We start from the raw sequence: 18,309 nt of genomic DNA on the forward strand, positions 1-18,309 counted from the left end.
TGGATGATAGCTCTAAATGGCCAAAAAACGGTACCTTCAATCTTCTATCCTGCAGGATCTAGACAGCTTTTGCCGTAAAATGGGTAAAAGGTCTGAAGTTCCCTATGTCCAGGCATTTTCCACAGTCCGCTCTGTTCCCAGCCTCTGCTCCCAATGTGACCCCTCTCAAATTCTCATTCTGCCCCTCCCACCCGTGCCCCCGTCCCTACTGCCAATGCAGATCCTTCACTCTCAGTGAACCCTTCCGACCTTTCCCTTCCCCCTCAGGCTGTCCCTCATCAGGCTGAACCAGACTCTAATCTCCCTACCGCCCCATCCCCTCCCTCTTATACGTCTTCTGTCACTTCATCCCACACTTGCCCTGGTACACAATTCAGTCCTAAAACTAGCTCTCCCTCCCCCACCCAACAGTTTCCCCTTAGAGAGGTGGCTGGAGCTGAGGGCGTAGTCAGGGCACATGTTCCTTTTTCTCTGTCCCATCTGTCCCAATTAGTCAGAGCTTAGAATCCTTTTCATCAGATCCCACCAAATATATCCAAGAGTTCCAATATCTAACTCAGTCCTACAATTTAACCTGGAATGACTTATACGTCATTCTAACCTCTACTCTTCTTCCAGATGGACGAAATGGGGTTTATACTCTGGCTCAGTCTTCTGCTGACACCGGTAGACACCACGAGCCAGCCCTCCAAGAAAGCATAAGGGCAGTACCTAGGGAAGAACCCCAATGGCAATACCAGGTGGGCTCACCTGACATCGGCAAGCGTGACTATATGGTCTCTTGCTTAGTTGAGGGACTTAAGCAAGCAGCTTACAAAACCGTTGATTATGACAAACTTAAAGAAACTACCCAGGGCAAACATGAAAATCCTTCCCAGCCAGGCGCGGTGGCTCACGCCTGTAATCCTAGCACTTTGGGAGGCCAAGTGGATCACCTGAGGTCAGGAGTTCAAGACCAGCCTGGCCAGCATGGTGAAACCCCATCTTTATTTTAAAAAAAAAGAAAGAAAAGGAAAATCCTTCCCAATTCATGGCCCACCTAACAGATATTCTCAGACACTTCATAGTGCTAGACCCAGAGGGGCCAGAGGGTGGCCTTATTCTTAATATGCATTTCATTACCCAATCTGACCCCGCTATTAGGAAAAAACTTCAAAAACTAGACTCAGGCCCTCAAACCCCACAACAGGATTTAATCAACCTCACCTTTAAGGTGGTAAATAACCGAGAAGAGGCTGCCATGTGGCAGCGTATTTCAGAATTACAAATGCTTGTCTCTCCTGTAAGACAGACCCCAGCTCACAGAAGTTTCCAACCACCAAATCCACAGTATCCAGGCTTCTCTTCAGGACCTCTCCCCCAAAGCCTAGCTTCAGATGCCAGAAAACTGGCCACTGGGCCTGGGAGTGCCCGCAGCCTGGGGCTCCATCCTGCTTCAAATGCAAAATGCTTGGACTTTGGGCTAACGAATACTCATAGCCCAAGGCCCCCTCTAAGCTGTGTCCTCTCTGTGGGGAACCTCACTGGAAGTCGCACTGCCTGACTCACGTCGCTGGTCCCAGGGCTCCTGGAGCTCCAACCCAAAGCTCCCAGATGGAATCCTTGTCAGATCTCCTCGGCTTGGCTGCTGAAGACTGACACTGCCAGAACACCTCGGAAGCCCCTGGACCATCATGGACCAATGCAGAGATTCGCGTAACTCTTACTGTGGAGGGGAAGTCCATCCCCTTCTTAATCAGCATGGAGGCACCCACCCCACACAGCCTTCTTTTCAAGGACCTGCTTCATTGGCCCCCATAACTGTGGTGGGAATTGACGGCAAGGCCCCCAGCCCTCTCAAACTCCTCAGGTCTGGTGTCAATCAGGCCAGCACTCCTTTCCCAATCATCCCCACTTGTCCAGTTCCCCTGTTAGGCCAAGATATCCTAGCAAAATTGTCTGCCTGCTTGACTATTATTCCTGGGCTACAGCCACACCTCATTGCTGCTCTCCTCCCCAAACCTGTACCTCTCTCAGTAGCTCCCCTTATGTCCTCCTACCTCAACCATAGGGTGTGGAACACCACCTCCCCATCCGTTGCTACAAGTCACTCACCCCTCATCATCCCCTTAAAACCTAAATACCCTTAGCCTTCCCAGCACCAGTACCCTATCCCACAACAGGATTTAAAAGGCCAAAAGCGTGTTATCACCCATCTATTGCAACATGGCCTTTTAATTCACCCTCCTGCTTCTTCAGCACCTATACTCAAAGGGGTATCACATATCCCCTTCCAAAGCCCAAATTTCTTCCTCTATCCTAGCTGTCTAAAAAACCAGACAAATTCTACAGACCAGTCCAAGACCTCCACCTCATCAATCAGATTATACTTCCCATCTACCTGGTTGTACCAAACCCCATACCCTCCTATCTTCCATACCCCCTTCCACGACTCTCTATTCTGTTCTTGACCTCAAAAAACTTATTTTTGCCGGGCGCGGTGGCTCACGCCTGTAATCCCAGCACTTTGGGAGGCCGAGGCAGGTGGATCACGAGGTCAAGAGATTGAGACCATCCTGGTCAACATGGTGAAACCCTGTCTCTACTAAAAATACAAAAAATTAGCTGGGCATGGTGGTGTGTGCCTGTAATCCCAGCTACTCAGGAGGCTGAGGCAGGAGAATTGCCTGAACCCAGGCACACCCTCACCCCGGAGGTGGTTTAAGGGCATAAAAAGGTCTTGTCACCCTCTTTTCGGGGCCACGGGTAGGAGAGACATGAGTCCTCTGTGGCCGCTGGCAATAAAGACCCTGCAATTTGGCATACTTTTGTCTTGGTGTTGACTTTCTATGCTCGGGCCAGTACAACAAAGGGAAACATTTAGATCTATTGTCTCTAAGGGCAGCCATTAGAAGACTTCAAAAGAACTTTGGTCTCCGCAATCTTTACCTTAATCTGAACATTCCCTTTCTATCAATCAATTTTGTCTTTAGACAGACTCAACCAATTGTCAAACCAAAAATGTTTAAATTCACCCACAGGCTGGAAGCTCCCCACTTTGATTTGTCCCACCTTTCTGGACCAAACCAATGCAAAATGTATTTGATAGATATCTTATGTCTCTCTAAAATGTATAATGTGAGGCCAAGGCAGGAGGATCACCAAGTCAGGAGTTCAAGACCAGTCTGGTCAACATAGTGAAACCTCGTCTCTACTAAAAATACAACAAATTAGCCAAGTGTGGTGGCAGGTGCCTGTAATCCCAGCTACTGGGGAGACTGAAGCAGGAGAATTGCTTCAACCTGGGAGGTGGAGGTTGCAGTGAGCCGAGATTCCACCGCTGCACTCCAGCCCAGACAACAGTTCAAGACTCCGTCTCAACAAAAACCAAACCAAGTTGTGCCCCGAGCATCTTGGGCACATGTTCTCAGGACCTCCTGAGGGCTGTCACGGGTCATGGTCACTCATATTTGGCTCAGAATAAATCTCTTCAAATATTTTACAGAGTTCGACTTTTTTTTTGTCGACAGCACCTATCACTTCCTACTTTTTTTTTTGAGATAGAGTCTCGCTCTGTCCCAGGCTGGAGTGGAGCAGCACGATCTCAGCTCACTGTAACCTCTGCACCCCGAGCTCAAGCAATATTCCCACCTCAGCCTCCCCAATAGCTGGGACCACAGACAGGCACCATCATGCCTGGCTATTTTTTGTAGTTTAGCCAGGGTCTCACCATCGTGCCCAGACTATACTCCTGCTGATTCTCTCCCTCTTGGAATAGGGATGGCTATCCTTTGCCTGTCCCACCACTGCATGTTGGAAACACATATCTGGTTTCACAGGTTTCACAACTGGAAATAAATTTTGCCTCAGGATGAAATGTACCTATGGTCTCATTCATATCTGATTTAGATAATATTTTAAGACTGAATTTTAGAGTTAAAGTTTATGCTGGAATAAAGTAAGACTGCTGGGGTGGGGGGCAGAGGTTGCTGAGATCGTGCCACTCCACTCTAGCCTGAGGCAGAGCAAGACTCCATCTCAAAAAAAAGAAGTAATTAGGTTTAGATGAGATCACGAGGGTGGAGCTGCCAGGATGGGATTAACGTCCTTATGAAAAGAGGAAGAGAAATTCCATCTCTCTCTGCATGCATGCTCCCATGTTGGGAGGTGAGCAGGTCTGTATAAACCTTTGCCCAAAGGCCGAAGAAGCTGAGAAGCTAAAGAAAGAGGCTGACAAATCCAGTTTCTCAGAAACATTTAATAGGGACTTATTAACCCCAGATTCTGGGCTTACGAACCATGGGGAATTTGTCTAAGGGCAGGATTTATGGTAATTATGTGAAAGGCATTAGAGGCATTCCCAGAACTGGGGTTAATCAGAAGTCAACATGGGCAGATTAACATCCAAAATGGAGTTGCTTTAGCCTCCGCAACCAGGGAAAGGCCACGTGAGGACATAACCAAGAAGAGGGCCCTCATCAAGATCATGCCAGCGCCCTGGTCTTAAACCTTCTGCCTCTAGGATTGAGAGAAATGTTTATTGTTTAAGCCACACAATCTATAGTATTTCCTAAAAGCAGTCTGAATGGACTAAAATACACATGAAACTTTCCTCAAGTTTCACTAAGGATATGCTGGGCCATAAAATGTACTGAGATCGGCCAGGTGCAGTAGCTCATGCCTTGTAATCCCAGCATTTTGGGAGGCCAAGGCGTGCAGATCACCTGAGTTCAGGAGTTCAAGACCAGCCTGACCAACATGGTGAAAACCCTATCTCTACTAAAAATACAAAATTAGCCAGGTGTGGTGGCATATGCCTGTAATCCTAGCTACTTGGGAGGCTGAGGCAGAATTGCTTGAACCTAGGAGGCAGAGGTTGCAGTGAGCCGAGATCACACCATTGCACTCCAGCCTGGGCAACAAGAGTGAAATTCCGTCTCAAAAAAAAAAACAAAACACACAACCACCAAAATTGCTAAAATTAAAACTTTTGGCTGGGTGCAGTGGCTTACGCCTGTAATACTAGCAGTTTGGGAAGCCAAGGTGGGCAGATCACTTGAGCCCAGGAGGTCAGGACCAGCCTGAGCAACATAGTAAGACCCCTTCTCTACAACAAATGAACAAAATTTAGCCAAACACCGTGGCACATGCCTGCAGTCCCCAGCTGCTCGGGAGGCTAAGGTTGGAGGGTTGGTTGAGCCCAGGAGGTTGAGGCTGCAGTGAGCTGAGACTGTGCCACTGTACTCCACCCTGGGTGACAGAGTGAGACCCTGTCTCAGAAAAAAAAAAAATTCCAGAGCAGGCACAGTGGCTCACACCTGTAATCCCAAAACTTTGTGAGGTCAAGGCGGGCAGATCATGAGGTCAGGAGATTGAGACCATCCTGGCCAAAGCCATCTCTACTAAAAATACAAAAAATTGGCCAGGCATGGTGGCTCATGCCTGTAATCCCAGCACTTTGGGAGGCCGAGGTGGGTGGATCATGAGGTCAGGAGTTAAGAGACCAGCCTAATCAACATGGTGAAACCCTACCTCTACTAAAAACACAAAAATTAGCTGGGCCTGGTGGCAAACGCCCGTATTCCTAGCTACTCAGGAGGCTGAAGCAGGAGAATCGTTTGAACGCAAAGAGGCAGAAGTTGCAGTGAGCCGAGATTGCACTACTGCACTCTAGCCTAAGCGACAGAGTGAGACTCTGTTTCAAAAAAAAAACAAAAAAATTCCTTGGAAACGGAAATGGCTTGATCTATTGCTTTGTTTGTTTTTTGTTTCTGAGATGGAGTCTCACTCTATTGCCTAGGCTGGAGTGCAGTGGCGTGATCTCAGCTCACTGAAACCTCTGCTTCCCAGGTTCAAGAGATTCTCCCTGTCTCAGCCTCCCGAGTAGCTGGGACTACAGGCACGTGCCACTGTGCCTGGCTAATTTTTGTATTTTTTAGTAGAGACAGCATTTCACTGTTGGCCAGGCTGGTCTCAAACTCCCGACCTCAGGTGATCCACTCACCTCAGCCTCCCAAAGTGCTGGGATTACAGGGGTGAGCCACGGCACTCAGCCAATTTCTATTTTAACTGACAAAAATTATATATATTTATGGTGCACAAAAATGATGTTTTAAATATTTATACATTGAATGGCTAAATTGAGGTAATTAGCATATGTATTACTTCACATACTTATCTTTTTTAGTGAGAACACTCAAAATCTACTTCCTGGCTGGGCGTGGTGGCTCACGCCTGTAATCCAAGCACTTTGGAGGCCAAGGCAGGCAGCTCACCTGAGGTCACGAGTTTAAGACCAGCCTGACCAACATAGTGAAACCCTGTCTTAAAAAAAAAAAAAAAATCTACTTCCTTAGCAATTTTCTTTCTTTCTTTTTTTTTTTTTTTAAGATGGGGTTTCACCACGATGGCCAGGCTGATCTTGAACTCCTGACCTCACTTGATCCACCCACCTTGGCCTCCCAAAGTGCTAGGATTACAGGCGTGAGCCACAGCGCCCGGCCCTCCTTAGCAATTTTCAAGTATACAACATATTATAAACTATAGACACCATTACGATGTACGATAGATCTCTTGAACTTATTCCTAACTGAAATTTTGTGTTCTTTGACCAACATCTCCCTAATCCTCCCATCTCCTGGTCTCTGGTAATCACCATTTTATTCTCCGTTTCTATGAGCTTGACTTTGACACTCTGAATATAAGTGAGATGGTGCTTTGTCTTTTTGTGCCTTATTTCACTTAATATAATGTCCTCTAGGTATGTCCATGTCATGATAAATGACGGGATTTCCTTCCTTTAAGGCTGAATAGTAGTATTTCATTGTGTACATATACATTTTCTCTGTCCATCCATTGATGGACAGGTAGGTTGATTGCATACTTTGGCTATTATGAATAATGCTGCAATGCACAAGGGAGAGCAGGTATCTCTTCAAGGTATGGATTCTACATCCTTTGAATATGTACCCAGTGCTAGGATGGCTGGATCATATGCACATGGTAGCTCTACTTCTAATTTTTGGGGGAATATCCATACTTTCTTCCATAATGACAATGATTTATATCTGGACTAGCATGTTGTATACATGAAATGTATACACAGGTTAAAATTCATTGAACTGAGGCCAGGCACAGTGGCTCACACCTGTAATCCCAGCACTTTGGGAGGCCAAGGCGGGTAAATCACGATGTTAAGAGATCGAAACCATCCTGGCCAACATAGTGAAACCCTGTCTCTACTAAAATACAAAAATTAGCTGGGCCTGGGGCACGCACCTGTAGTCTCAGCAACTTGGGAGGCTGAGGCAGGGAAGTACTTGAAGCTGGGAGGTGGAGGTTGCAGTGAGCCAAGATCCCGCCACTGCACTCCAGCCTGGCACCTGGTGAAAGAGTTAAACTGTCTCAAAAAAAAAAACCAAAAACAAAACCTCATTGAACTGAAACATTAAAGATCTGTGCTTTCTACTGTATGTAATTATCTCTCTTTTTCCCTCCCTTTTTAGAGACTGGGTCTTACTATGTTGCCCAGGCTAGCCTCCAATTCCTGGGCTCAAATGATTCTCCTGCCTCAGTGTCCCAAAGTGCTGGGATTACAGGTGTGAGCCACTGCACCCAGCCTGTATCTCAATATTTTAAAAAAGATTTACAATACCAAGTTTCAAAGAGGATGTAGAGCAAACTAGAACCCTCATATATGGCTGGAGGGAGTATAAATGGCACATTTATACCATGTTGGAAAGCTGTTTGGAAGGTTATCTGCCTAAACCGAACACATGCACACAATAACTTAGTAACTCCACTCCTAGATGCATACCCAGAAGAAATACGTTCCTTTAACAACACATTTTTTTTTCTTTTTTTGAGACGGAGTTTCGCTATTGTTTCCCAGGCTGGAGTGCAATGGCACGATCTCGGCTCACCACAACCTCCACCTCCTGGGTTCAAGCAATTCTCCTGCCTCAGCCTCCTGAGTAGCTGGGACTACAGGCGTGCACCACCATGCCCAGCTAATTTTTGTATTTTTAGTGGAGACGGGGTTTCACCTTGTTGACCAGGATGGTCTCCATCTCTTGACCTCGTGATCCACCTGCCTCAGCCTCCCAAAGTGCTGGGATTATAGGCGTGAGCCACCACGCCCGGCCACATTTTTTTTTTTTTAAGTGAAAGAGAGTCTCACTCTGTTGCCCAGGCTGGAGTGCAGTGGTTCAAAAAAAAAAAACCACTGATTGCTTTGTCAGTGTATGGGGAGAAACTCCCACACATTTGGTCACAGAAATTTTGTGTTGATTGTTGTGGTGTGAGAGAATAAAAAAAGTGCTCTGAGTTTGTTTTTCTACTTTTTTTTTTTTTTTGAGATGGAGTCTCTCTCTGTTGCCCAGGCTGGAGTGCAGTGGTGCAATCTCAACTCACTGCAACCTCCACCTCCCAGGTTCAAGCCATTCTGGTGCCTCAGCCTCCCAAGTGGGTGAGACTACAGGCACACACCACCATGCCTGGCTAATTTTTGTATTTTTTAGGAGAGACGGGGTTCCACTATGTTGGCCAGCCTGGTCTCAAACTCCTGACCTCAAGTGATCTGCCTGCCTCAGCCTCGCAAAGTATTGGGATTACAGGTGTGAGCCACTGCACCCAGCCAGTTTTTCCACATTTATGTATCAATAAACAATTAGAAAATAAAAATTTTAAACTATACTATTTATAATACCATAAAAATATACAAAGGAAAAAATGAAAGACTTTGAATAGAAACATATATATAATACAAAATTGAGAAAGAAGGAAAGAAAACTAAATACATGAGCAGATATACCATGTTAATGGATTGGAAAACTCAATATAGTAAAATGTCAATTCCACAGAAATGTTCTACAGACTCAGTGCAGTCCAAGTTAGTTTTATTGACAAGCTGATTCTAATATGGAAATACCAGAGACAAAAATAGTCAAGACAATATTGGAGAATATCAAGCTTTATTATAAAGCTACAGTAATTATGAGGCTGCTGTTAGCTCACAGACAGAAAAACAGACAAGTGCAACAGAATAGCACCTACAGACATATCCATGCTCATGTGAACACTCAATCTATAACAAAATTGAAACTTCAAAGAGATAGAAAAAAAGGATTTCTCAATAAATAGTGCTTGGTCAACTGGATATCCGTATTAAAAAACGAAACTTGATTCTTACATCTTTTACTAGGAACATACTTAAAATAAATGCATATCGTTGTGAGTGGTGGCATGTGTCTATAGTACAATTCAGTGATTTATCAAGAAGCAACTGCTTCTTGTGAACAGTTGCTTCTTGATAAATCACTGAATTGTATGTTTATTTTGTGCACTTTTCTGTGAATTATATTTCACAATTAATGGCATATAAAACAATCTCAGTGGATGGGTTTAACAGCAGATTAACAGCCAGGCACAGTGGCTCATACCTGTAATCTCAGCACTTTGGGAGGTGGAGGCAGGTGGATCACTTGGGGTCAGGAGTTTGAGACCAACCTGGCCAACAAGGTGAAACCTCGTCTCTACTAAAAATACAAAAATTAGCTGGGCACAGTGGCTCACACCTGTAATCCCAGCACTTTGGGAGGCTGAGGCAGGTGGATCATGAGGTCGGGAGTTTGAGACCAGCCTTGCCAACATGGTGAAACCTCATCTCTACTAAAAATACAAAAATTAGCTAGCCATGGTGGCATGCACCTATAATCCCAGTTACTCGGGAGGCTGAGGCAGGAGAATCACTTGAGCCTGGGAGGCAGAGGTTACAGTGAGCCAAGATCATGCCACTGCACTCCAGCCTGGGCGACAGAGTGAGACCCCATCTCAGGAAAAAAAAAAAAAATTAGCCAGGCACAGTTACACATGCTTGTAATCCCAGCTACTCAGGAGAATAGCTTAAACCCAGGAGGCAGAGGTTGCAGTGAGTCAAGATCATGCCACTGCACTCTAGCCTGGGTGGCAGAGCAAGACTCTGTCTCAAGAAAAAAAAAGGAATACCAGATATAATTCTAGCACTGTGGGAGGCCAAGGCTGGAGGTTCACTTGAGGCCAGGAGTTCAAGACCAGCCTGGGCAACATAGCAAGAACCCATCTGTACCAAGAATAACACATAAAAAATAGCAGGGCATGGTGGCACACACCTGTAGACCTAGCCACCTAGCATGCTGAGGCAGGAGGTTTGTTTGAGCCATGATTCTGCCACTGCATTCCAGCCTGGGCAGAGTTAAATTTAAACTCAAAAGAGAAAAGAAAAATTAATGGCAGAGAATTTTCCTAGACTGATGAGACACAAAACCACAGATTCAAGAAACTTAAATCCTGGCCAGAGCAGTAGCTCAACGCCTGTAATCCCAGCTCTTAGGGAGGCAGAGGTGGGAGGACAGCTTGAGCCCAGGAGTTAGAGACCTGCCTGGGCAATATAGCAAGACCCCATTCTCCACAAAAAGGAAAAAAAAGCTCCCCCCCAAAAAGTGTAAGAAACTTAACAAATCCTTAGCAGCATAAAAAAAAAAATACATATCTACATACAGCAGTGAACTGAATAACAGCAAAGACAAGAAAAATAATCTTTTTTGTATGTGTGATGAAGTTCCGCTCTTGTTGCCTAGGCTGGAGTGCAATGGTGCAATTTCAGCTAATCACAACCTCCACCTCCCAGATTCAAGTGATTCTCCTGCCTCGGCCTCCCAAGCAGCTGGAATTACCGGCATGCACCACCATACCTGGCTAAATTTTTGTATTTAGTAGAGACGGGGTTTCACCATGTTGGTCAAGCTGGTCTCAAACTCCTGACCTCATGTGATCTGCCTGCCTTGGCCTCTCAAAGTGCTGGAACTATGGGCATGAGCTACCGTGCTAGGCCAAAAAAAAAAAAAACTTAAAAAGCAATCAGGCCGGGCTCGGTGGCTCACACCTATAATCCCAGCACTTTGGGAGGCTGAGGCGGGTGGATCACAAGGTCAAGAGATCGAGACCATCCTGGTCAACATGGTGAAACCCCATCTCTACTAAAAATACAAAAATTAGCTGGGCATGGTGGTTTGCACCTGTAGTCCCAGCTACTCGAGAGGCTGAAGCAGGAGAATTGCTTGAACCCAGGAGGCGGAGGTTGCGGTGAGTCGAGATTGTGCCATTGCACTCCAGCCTGGGTAACAAGAGCGAAACTCCATCTCAAAAAAAAAAAAGCAATCAGGCTGGGCAAGGTGGCTCATGCCTGTACTCCCAGCACTTTGGGAGGCCAAGGCGGGCAGATCACAAGGTCAGGAGTTTGAGACCAGTCTGACCAAAATAGTGAAACCCTGTCTCTACTAAACATACAAAAAAATTAGCGGGGTATGGTGGCACGTGCCTGTAATTCCAGCTATCCGAGAGGCTAAGACAGGAGAATTACCTGAACCCGGGAGGCAGAGGTTGCAGTGAGCTGAGATCACGCCACTACACTCCAGCCCAGGCAACAGTGCAAGACTTCGTCCAAAAAAAAGCAATCAGAGGATTAAAAAAAAGAGAGAGAGATCCTTTTGTAGTTCGTGAGCATGATGATTGGGCGTTCACATGCTTGTATGAGATGTGCCACCTTGAATCTTGTTATGATTCGGCATATTACCCATCTGACCAGAAAAAAAAATTTTTTTTAAAGAGATTTCAGCCAGGTGCACCTGTAATCTCAGCACTTTGGGAGGCTGAGGTAGGAGGATCACTTGAGCCCAGGAGTTCAAGACCAGCCTGAGCAACATAGGAAGACCCCCATGTCTACAAAAAAATAAACAAAAATTAGTCAGGCATGGTGGCAGGCACCTGTAATCCCAACTACTTGGAAGGCTGAGGTAGGAGGATATGCTTCAGCCCAGGAGGTCAAGGCTGCAGTGAGCAGTGACTGCAGCACTGCCCTCCAGGCTGGCAACAGAGTAAGACCCTGTCTCCAAAAAAAAAAAAAAAAGAAGAGAGATTTCTTTTCAATGAGGGACACTAGCTGTTGAGCTTATGTCTCAACAGAAATCATGGAAACTGCGAGACAATAGAATGGAAGCTTCTAAATGGTAAGAAAAAATAACCATCAACCTACGCTCTATACTCACATAAAATACTGTTTTGCAGAGTAATGCAATTTATCATAGTAACAGAATAAAAATTTTTAAATCATGCAATCATCTCAGCTAGGCACAGTGGCTCACGCCTGTAATCCTAGCACTTTGGGAGGCCAAGACAGGTGGAGTGCCTGAGCTCAGTAGTTCGAGACCAGCCTGGGCAACACTGTGTAACCCAGTCTCTACTAAAATACAAAAAATTAGTCGGGCATGGGGGCGTATGCCTTTAGTCCCAGCTAGTCAGGAACCTGAGGCAAGAGAATTGCTTGAACCTCAGAGGTGGAGGTTGCACGCCACTGCACTCCAGCCTGGAAGACAGAGGGAGACTCCAGAAAAAATTAAAATAGGCTGGGAATGGTGGTTCATGCCTATAATCCCAGCACTTTGGGAGCCTGAGGTAGAAGGATCACCTGAGGTCAGGAGTTTGAGACCAACCTGACCAATATGGAGAAATCCTGTTTCTACTAAAAATACAAAATTAGCCAGGCGTGGTGGCACATGCCTGTAATCCCAGCTACTCAGGAGGCTGAGATAGGACAATCACTTGAACCTGGGAGACAGAGGTTGTAGGGAGTTGAAATCACGCCACTGCACTCCAGCCTCTGAGACAGAGCGAGACTCCATCTCAAAAACATAAAAAACAAAATAAGACAAAATAAAAAATTTAAAATAAAAAACAGAATAGAAAACAAGAAGTAATAGTCGAAGAAAAATATGGAATAGAACCAAAACAGTACAGGAAATAAAAAAAGGAAAGTGTGGGAGAGACAAGTAGCACAAAAGATGCAAACATAACCCCAGAATATCAATAACTACATTACATTAATTTATTTATTTTTGAGATGAGGTCTCGCTCTGTTGCCCAGGCTGGAATACAGTGGCACCAATCACAGCTCACTGCAGCCTCAACCTGCTGGGTTCAAGTGATCCTCCTACTTCAGCTTCCCAAAGAGGTGGAATTACAGGCATGAGCCATGGCACCCACCTCGCCCTTACATTAAATTTAAATGGAATAGGTCCAGGTGTGGTGGTGTGCACCTGTGTTCCTCACTACTCGGGAAGCTGAGGCAGAGAAATAGCTTGAACCAAGGAGGTGGAGATTGCAGTGAGCCGAGATCGAGCTATTGCACTCCAGCCTGGGTCTCAAAATAAATAAATAGACCACAATAGGTTTTTTTAAGAAAGCATTTGTAAAATATAAAAATGCCAAAAGGTGAAGTGAAAGGGTAAAAGATGACCTGTCAGGAACCTCAGGCATGACTGGCAGGTGTGCAGCTGTGCTCCACCGCCAAGAGCACCTGGAAGTCCTTAGTGGCTGTGTGCCTCTCCATGACATGGCAACTCCACGACCAGATGTGTTTCCAAGAAAATTCTTACACAGCTCCATAAAAGGAGGTATACCAGGAGGCCCACTGAAGCAATCTATCATGGCAACCACTGTGGACTCACACTCTGCAGAGGGACACAGCAGTGGTGGGCAAGGGCCAGATGTGCCACAGCAACGTGGATAGGTCTTACACTACGCTGACTTTGCAAGAACACAAATGATAAAAAGGTTGCTCCTTATACATAGCAGACTGGTTGCCTGTGGGGTGGGAAGGGAATGAGATGGTCATAAGCCATCTCATTAAATACATAGGCCAGGCACGGTGGTGCACACCTATAGTCCCAGCTACTCAGGAGGCTAAGGGAGGAAGACGGCTCAAGCCCAGGAGTCTGACACCAGCCTAAGCAACACGGTGAGATTCCATCTCACAAAAATAAATATGTGGCCGGGCATGGTGGCTCATGCCTGTAGTCCCAGCACTTTGGGAGGCCGAGGCAGGTGGATCACGATGTCAGGAGTTTGAGACCAGCCTGGCCAACATAGTGAAACCCCATCTCTACTACAAATACAAGAAATTAGCTAGATGTGGTGGTGGGCACCTGTAATCACAGCTACTTGGAAGGCTGAGGCAGAATCACTTGAACCCAGAAGGTGGAGGTTGTAGGTACTCACCCTGAAGACATCTTGACAGGTACACACCCAGGTGTGAACCACAGGACCAGCTGAGGCCAAAGATCCCTAAGAAACCTGCTTAGACCAAGGCTCAGCAAGCCAGGGTAGCGGGGAGATGAACAGCAGACTGAGCAGCCCTTAACAGGGGCTCCCTAAACCCTCTGGTCCAATGCTCTGGCCACTGCCTGGAGTGGGCTGAGAGGCCAGAGGGGCAGAGCCGTTTCTCTTCCACATACTCTCCTGCAGGGCACAGGCTCCAGCCACCCACCCTTCGACCCACTGGGGCACCCACCTGGCCTCAGGCACAGCACACCTTTCCTCGGTCCACACAAATTTCTTCAGCACATCAGAGCAGCAGTATCGGTCATGACAGGTACCACAGCAGAAATCTGGACAGGACTCAGGGAAGAGACTGAGTCCACGGGAAGCTGTACACACCTCACCATACGCTGCAGAGGAGAAACACACCTGTTCACCTGTGCCCACAGGGCCAGGCCCCAGCCCACACAGCCCCTCACCGGCACAGCCACCAGACCACACACTCGCATGCTGTGCCATCCCTGAGCTACCTTAGCCACAGGCCACCTTCCGACCCTGGCCGCTGCTTCCCCTCAGCCCTACCCTCTCCCATGGGCCACACAGTTAGAGATGCCCTAACTGGGCTCCCTCTCTCCGTCGCCAGTGCACCAGCCTCCTATAGGAGGGTGAACTTTCTCGTGAGTCTGATGGGGCCACACGCGGCTCTCAGACCTCCCTAATTCTCTGCTTCTGGATAAAGGCCCGAGTTTGCAAGCAGGGTCTAGACTGTAAAGGGCCCTGAAGATCACTCCAGCTCTCCAACCTGTCCACACTCTGCTTACATTCTTGCCTGTTTCCCATCTCCTGCCTTTTTTTTTTGAGACAGTCTCATTCTGTCGCACAAGCTGGAGTGCAGTGACAGGATCTCGGCTCACTGCAACCTCTGCCACCCAGGTTCAAGCAATTCTCCTGCCTCAGCCTCCAAGTAGCTGAGATTACAATGCCTGCCACCATGCCTGGCTAATTTTTGTAGTTTTAGTAGAGATAGGGCTTCACCATCTTGGCCAGGCTGGTCTTGAACGCCTCATGATCCACCTGCCTCAGCCTCCCAAAGTGCTGGGATTATAGGCGTGAGCCACCACACCCATCCTGCCTTTCAACTCTACTCATCCTTCAAGGCCCTATTCCAGGCTGCCTCCTCCAGAAACTGCCCAGATGAGAAGTCACATAGCTGAACACCTGCAGGGGTTGGACACTGAACTGTCCATTTCTTTTTTTTTTTTCCTTTTTTTAGACGGGTCTCACTCTGTTGCCCAGGCTGGTTTACAGTGGCATGATCTCAGCTCACTGCAACCTCTCTGCCTTCTGGATTCAACAGATTCTCCTGCATCAGCTTCCCGAGTAGCTGGGATTACAGGATGCTCTCCTGGACACCCAGCTAAGCTTTTGCATTTTTTAGTAGAGATGGGGTTTCGCCAGGTTGGTCAGGCTGGTCTCAAACTCCTGACTTCAGGTGATCTGCCCGCCTCGGCCTCCCAAAGTGCTGGGATTACAGGCATGAGCCACCACACCCAACCAGACTGTGCGGTTCTTTTTTTTTTTTTTGAGATGGAGTTTCGCTGTTGTTACCCAGACTGGAGTGCAATGGCACGATCTCGGCTCACTGCAACCTCCGCCTTCTGGGTTCAAGCAATTCTCCTGCCTCAGCCTCCCGAGTAGCTGGAACTACAGGTGTGCACCACCATGCCCAGCTAATTTTTGTATTTTTAGTAGAGACGGGGTTTCACCTTGTTGACCAGGATGGTCTCGATCTCTTGATCTCATGATCCACCCACCTCGGCCTCCCAAAGTGCTGGGATTATAGGCGTGAGCCACCGCGCCCGGCCCAACTGTGCTGTTCTTAATCCTCATTCCTTCTCATCACTCAGCCACAGCAGCCTGAGCCACTGCTGGGCACCACAACTGCAGAGGCCTGGCTCTCACAGACCACCCCGCGACCATGATAACAGGCTAGCTCCTGGTCAGAAATTGTCACAACCACCATACAAGTGTTCATAAAGCACTTGGCCCTGCGCTGGGCCTACAGCAGGTGTCCAGGAAATGTTTGTGCCTTCCAGGAGTTTTGAGACCAGCCTAAGCAACAGGGCTCCCGGGCAGTGGCACCACCTGGAGCTCTGGAGCCATCACAAAGCTCTCAGCACAGAGTTGGGATCCAATGACATCCTTACAGGTCTCAATGTACGAGATTGTGCTGAGGGGACATAGCTGACAACAAATGTGGAATACAACCCAGGGTTTTGGATGACAAGGTTTACAAAACTCCAGGAAGATGCTACAGTCAAATGTTCCCATGTATCCTTAGGCTACATTAGCAGAGACCTAGTGCCCACTAGCAGGAAGGAACAGTATGGGATTTTTCAGGGAAGACTCCAAAGAGACATCTAGTCCAAAAAGGCCCACAAGCCCGAAGTAGGCAGGGCACAGGTCTGAGGATAGCACTGAGGCATAACGACATCCGCCTGCAAACAGTCTGGCATAGCACGCGGCTTCTGGAGACCCAGCCAGGCCAGGCACCTGGCCATGTGCAGCATCTGGTGTCCAGGCCTGATCAGGGCACCACGTACCCTGAAGCTGTGAGTGGAGTGAAGCCCAGAGACACACACACCGAGTGACCTCCTCAGGAAGAGGAAACTCTAGTGGGGAGTGGGGGTGAACTGCACTTCTTGGCAGCTCCAGGCAGAACCCTGCTCTGGGCAAAGCCATGGAGGAGAGGACTGAACCGCTGATGAGCCCAGCTTGGCCAGCTGCCCACCTGAAAGCTGGTAGCATAGGTGCGGCTCAAGTGAACCCACATGCAGCGGGGTCTTCACAGCCCAGCCCGAGCCACTGAGCTAGGGCTGAAGACACAGCAACGAGGCTCTTTAGGCCGAGTTCACGGCACAAATGCTCTCTGACCCCCAGACCTCACTGAATCAGTGACCCTCCTACAGGCTCACTCCAGGAGTGGGTGGGTTCTGGGCACAGGTCTCCGCTTTCTCGGTTCTCTAGCCCAGGTCCTCTGGATTCATCCCAGCACTCAGGAAATAAAGCCTTCCACTCCAGGAAGCCACCCACTCCTAAGGGTGGGAAGGGGGTTGTTCCAGTTCCTACCCCCAAAGGGTCCCCAGCCAGCCTTCCAGAGGCTGTGAATCACCGATCTGCAACCAACACACACAGTGATGTGTCTACCCCGGAGGCCAGCCTCAGCACCGGGCTCTCCAGAAACACAAGGGCCCATGGAGGCAGCGGTGAGAGCTCTCAGACATGAAACAGAGGCAGAGGAAAGGCCTCTGATGGAGGGGCCAGGCCGCCCTGCAGCCGTCGGCCAGACAAAAGACAAGCAGGGGGAATCCTACCGCAGCCTCTGGGGACCCCATCCCCAGCGACAGGGGCGGGAGGGCAGACTCCTCCCCACGGTTCCAGGACAGACAAGGGTGGCAGGTGCCTGGGGTCGGGGCAGGGTTGTTCAGGCAAAAAGGGTACTGGGGAGGAGGAGAGGTCCGTAGTCGTGGGGCGTTCGCCGACCGCCTCGGGGCAATTAGGGATCGGTGGGGGGGACGGCAGGGCTGGTGCTGCCCGGCTGGCTGGAGCGGCAGCGCCGGGAGGTGTCTGTCGGGTCCCAGGGCAGAACGGGCCGCCCCCCACCCCCAGGCTCACCACCCGGAGGCTGCAGTAGCAGCGGCAGCAACAGCAACAGGATCCGCGGTGCTGGGGCCCGCGCGGCCATGTCAGGGCGGACTGACAGACGGACGCGAGCGCCGGGCGCTGTGCAGCCACGGCCTCAGCGACCCGCGCAGCCGCTCCTCTCCCTCGCCCCGCCCTGGCAAGGCCGGTTCCTGGAACTCCAGCCCGGGAGGGGGCGGAGGGCAGAGGTGGAGGAGGGGGGAGGAAGGGGAGGGGGAGGATGGAGGGGAGGGGGAGGATGGAGGGGAGGGGCAGGGTAGCAGCCCAGGAACCCTGTGCGGGAAGTCGACCTGGCTGTGCCCTGGGAGCTGTCAGTTTCTAGCTCAGTCCTGGCCCACTATTGGGAGTGTGGATCCCTCCCAGCGTGATCCCGGGGGATCCACACTCGCCCGAGGGGCTACCTGAGGACTAGGGGAGGCGGTGCGGGGACAGGCCCAGCGCAGACCTTCGCACTAAGTAGACACTCCACAAATGCCCTGCCGGTCCCCTCTGTGAGCC

At 48.8% G+C, this 18,309-nt stretch overlaps 1 protein-coding gene and 1 non-coding gene across 3 annotated transcripts in view; one reads left to right on the forward strand and one right to left on the reverse strand.

Annotated features, from left to right (window-relative positions):
- The window catches only part of SHISA5 (shisa family member 5), a 38,925-nt gene extending 20,981 nt beyond the window's left edge, over positions 1–17,944 (reverse strand). Inside the window, exons 1-2 of one of the 2 annotated variants that reach the window (XM_002758310.6) lie at positions 17,785–17,944; positions 14,363–14,519 (exon numbers count right to left, since the gene is read on the reverse strand). In XM_002758310.6, the coding sequence (XP_002758356.3) occupies positions 14,363–14,519; positions 17,785–17,854 (227 nt within the window). In that variant the 5' untranslated portion in view covers positions 17,855–17,944. The remainder of the gene's footprint in view (positions 1–14,362; positions 14,520–17,784) is intronic. The other variant, XM_078350756.1, reaches the window with a different exon arrangement.
- On the forward strand, positions 11,499–11,600 carry LOC118148202 (small nucleolar RNA U13). Its single transcript, XR_004734978.1, has one exon. It is a non-coding gene; the product is annotated as a small nucleolar RNA U13 (small nucleolar RNA).
- Positions 17,945–18,309: the final 365 nt, after the last annotated feature.

Source organism: Callithrix jacchus, chromosome 15 (assembly GCF_049354715.1).
Source record: "Callithrix jacchus isolate 240 chromosome 15, calJac240_pri, whole genome shotgun sequence".
NCBI lineage: Eukaryota > Metazoa > Chordata > Mammalia > Primates > Cebidae > Callithrix > Callithrix jacchus.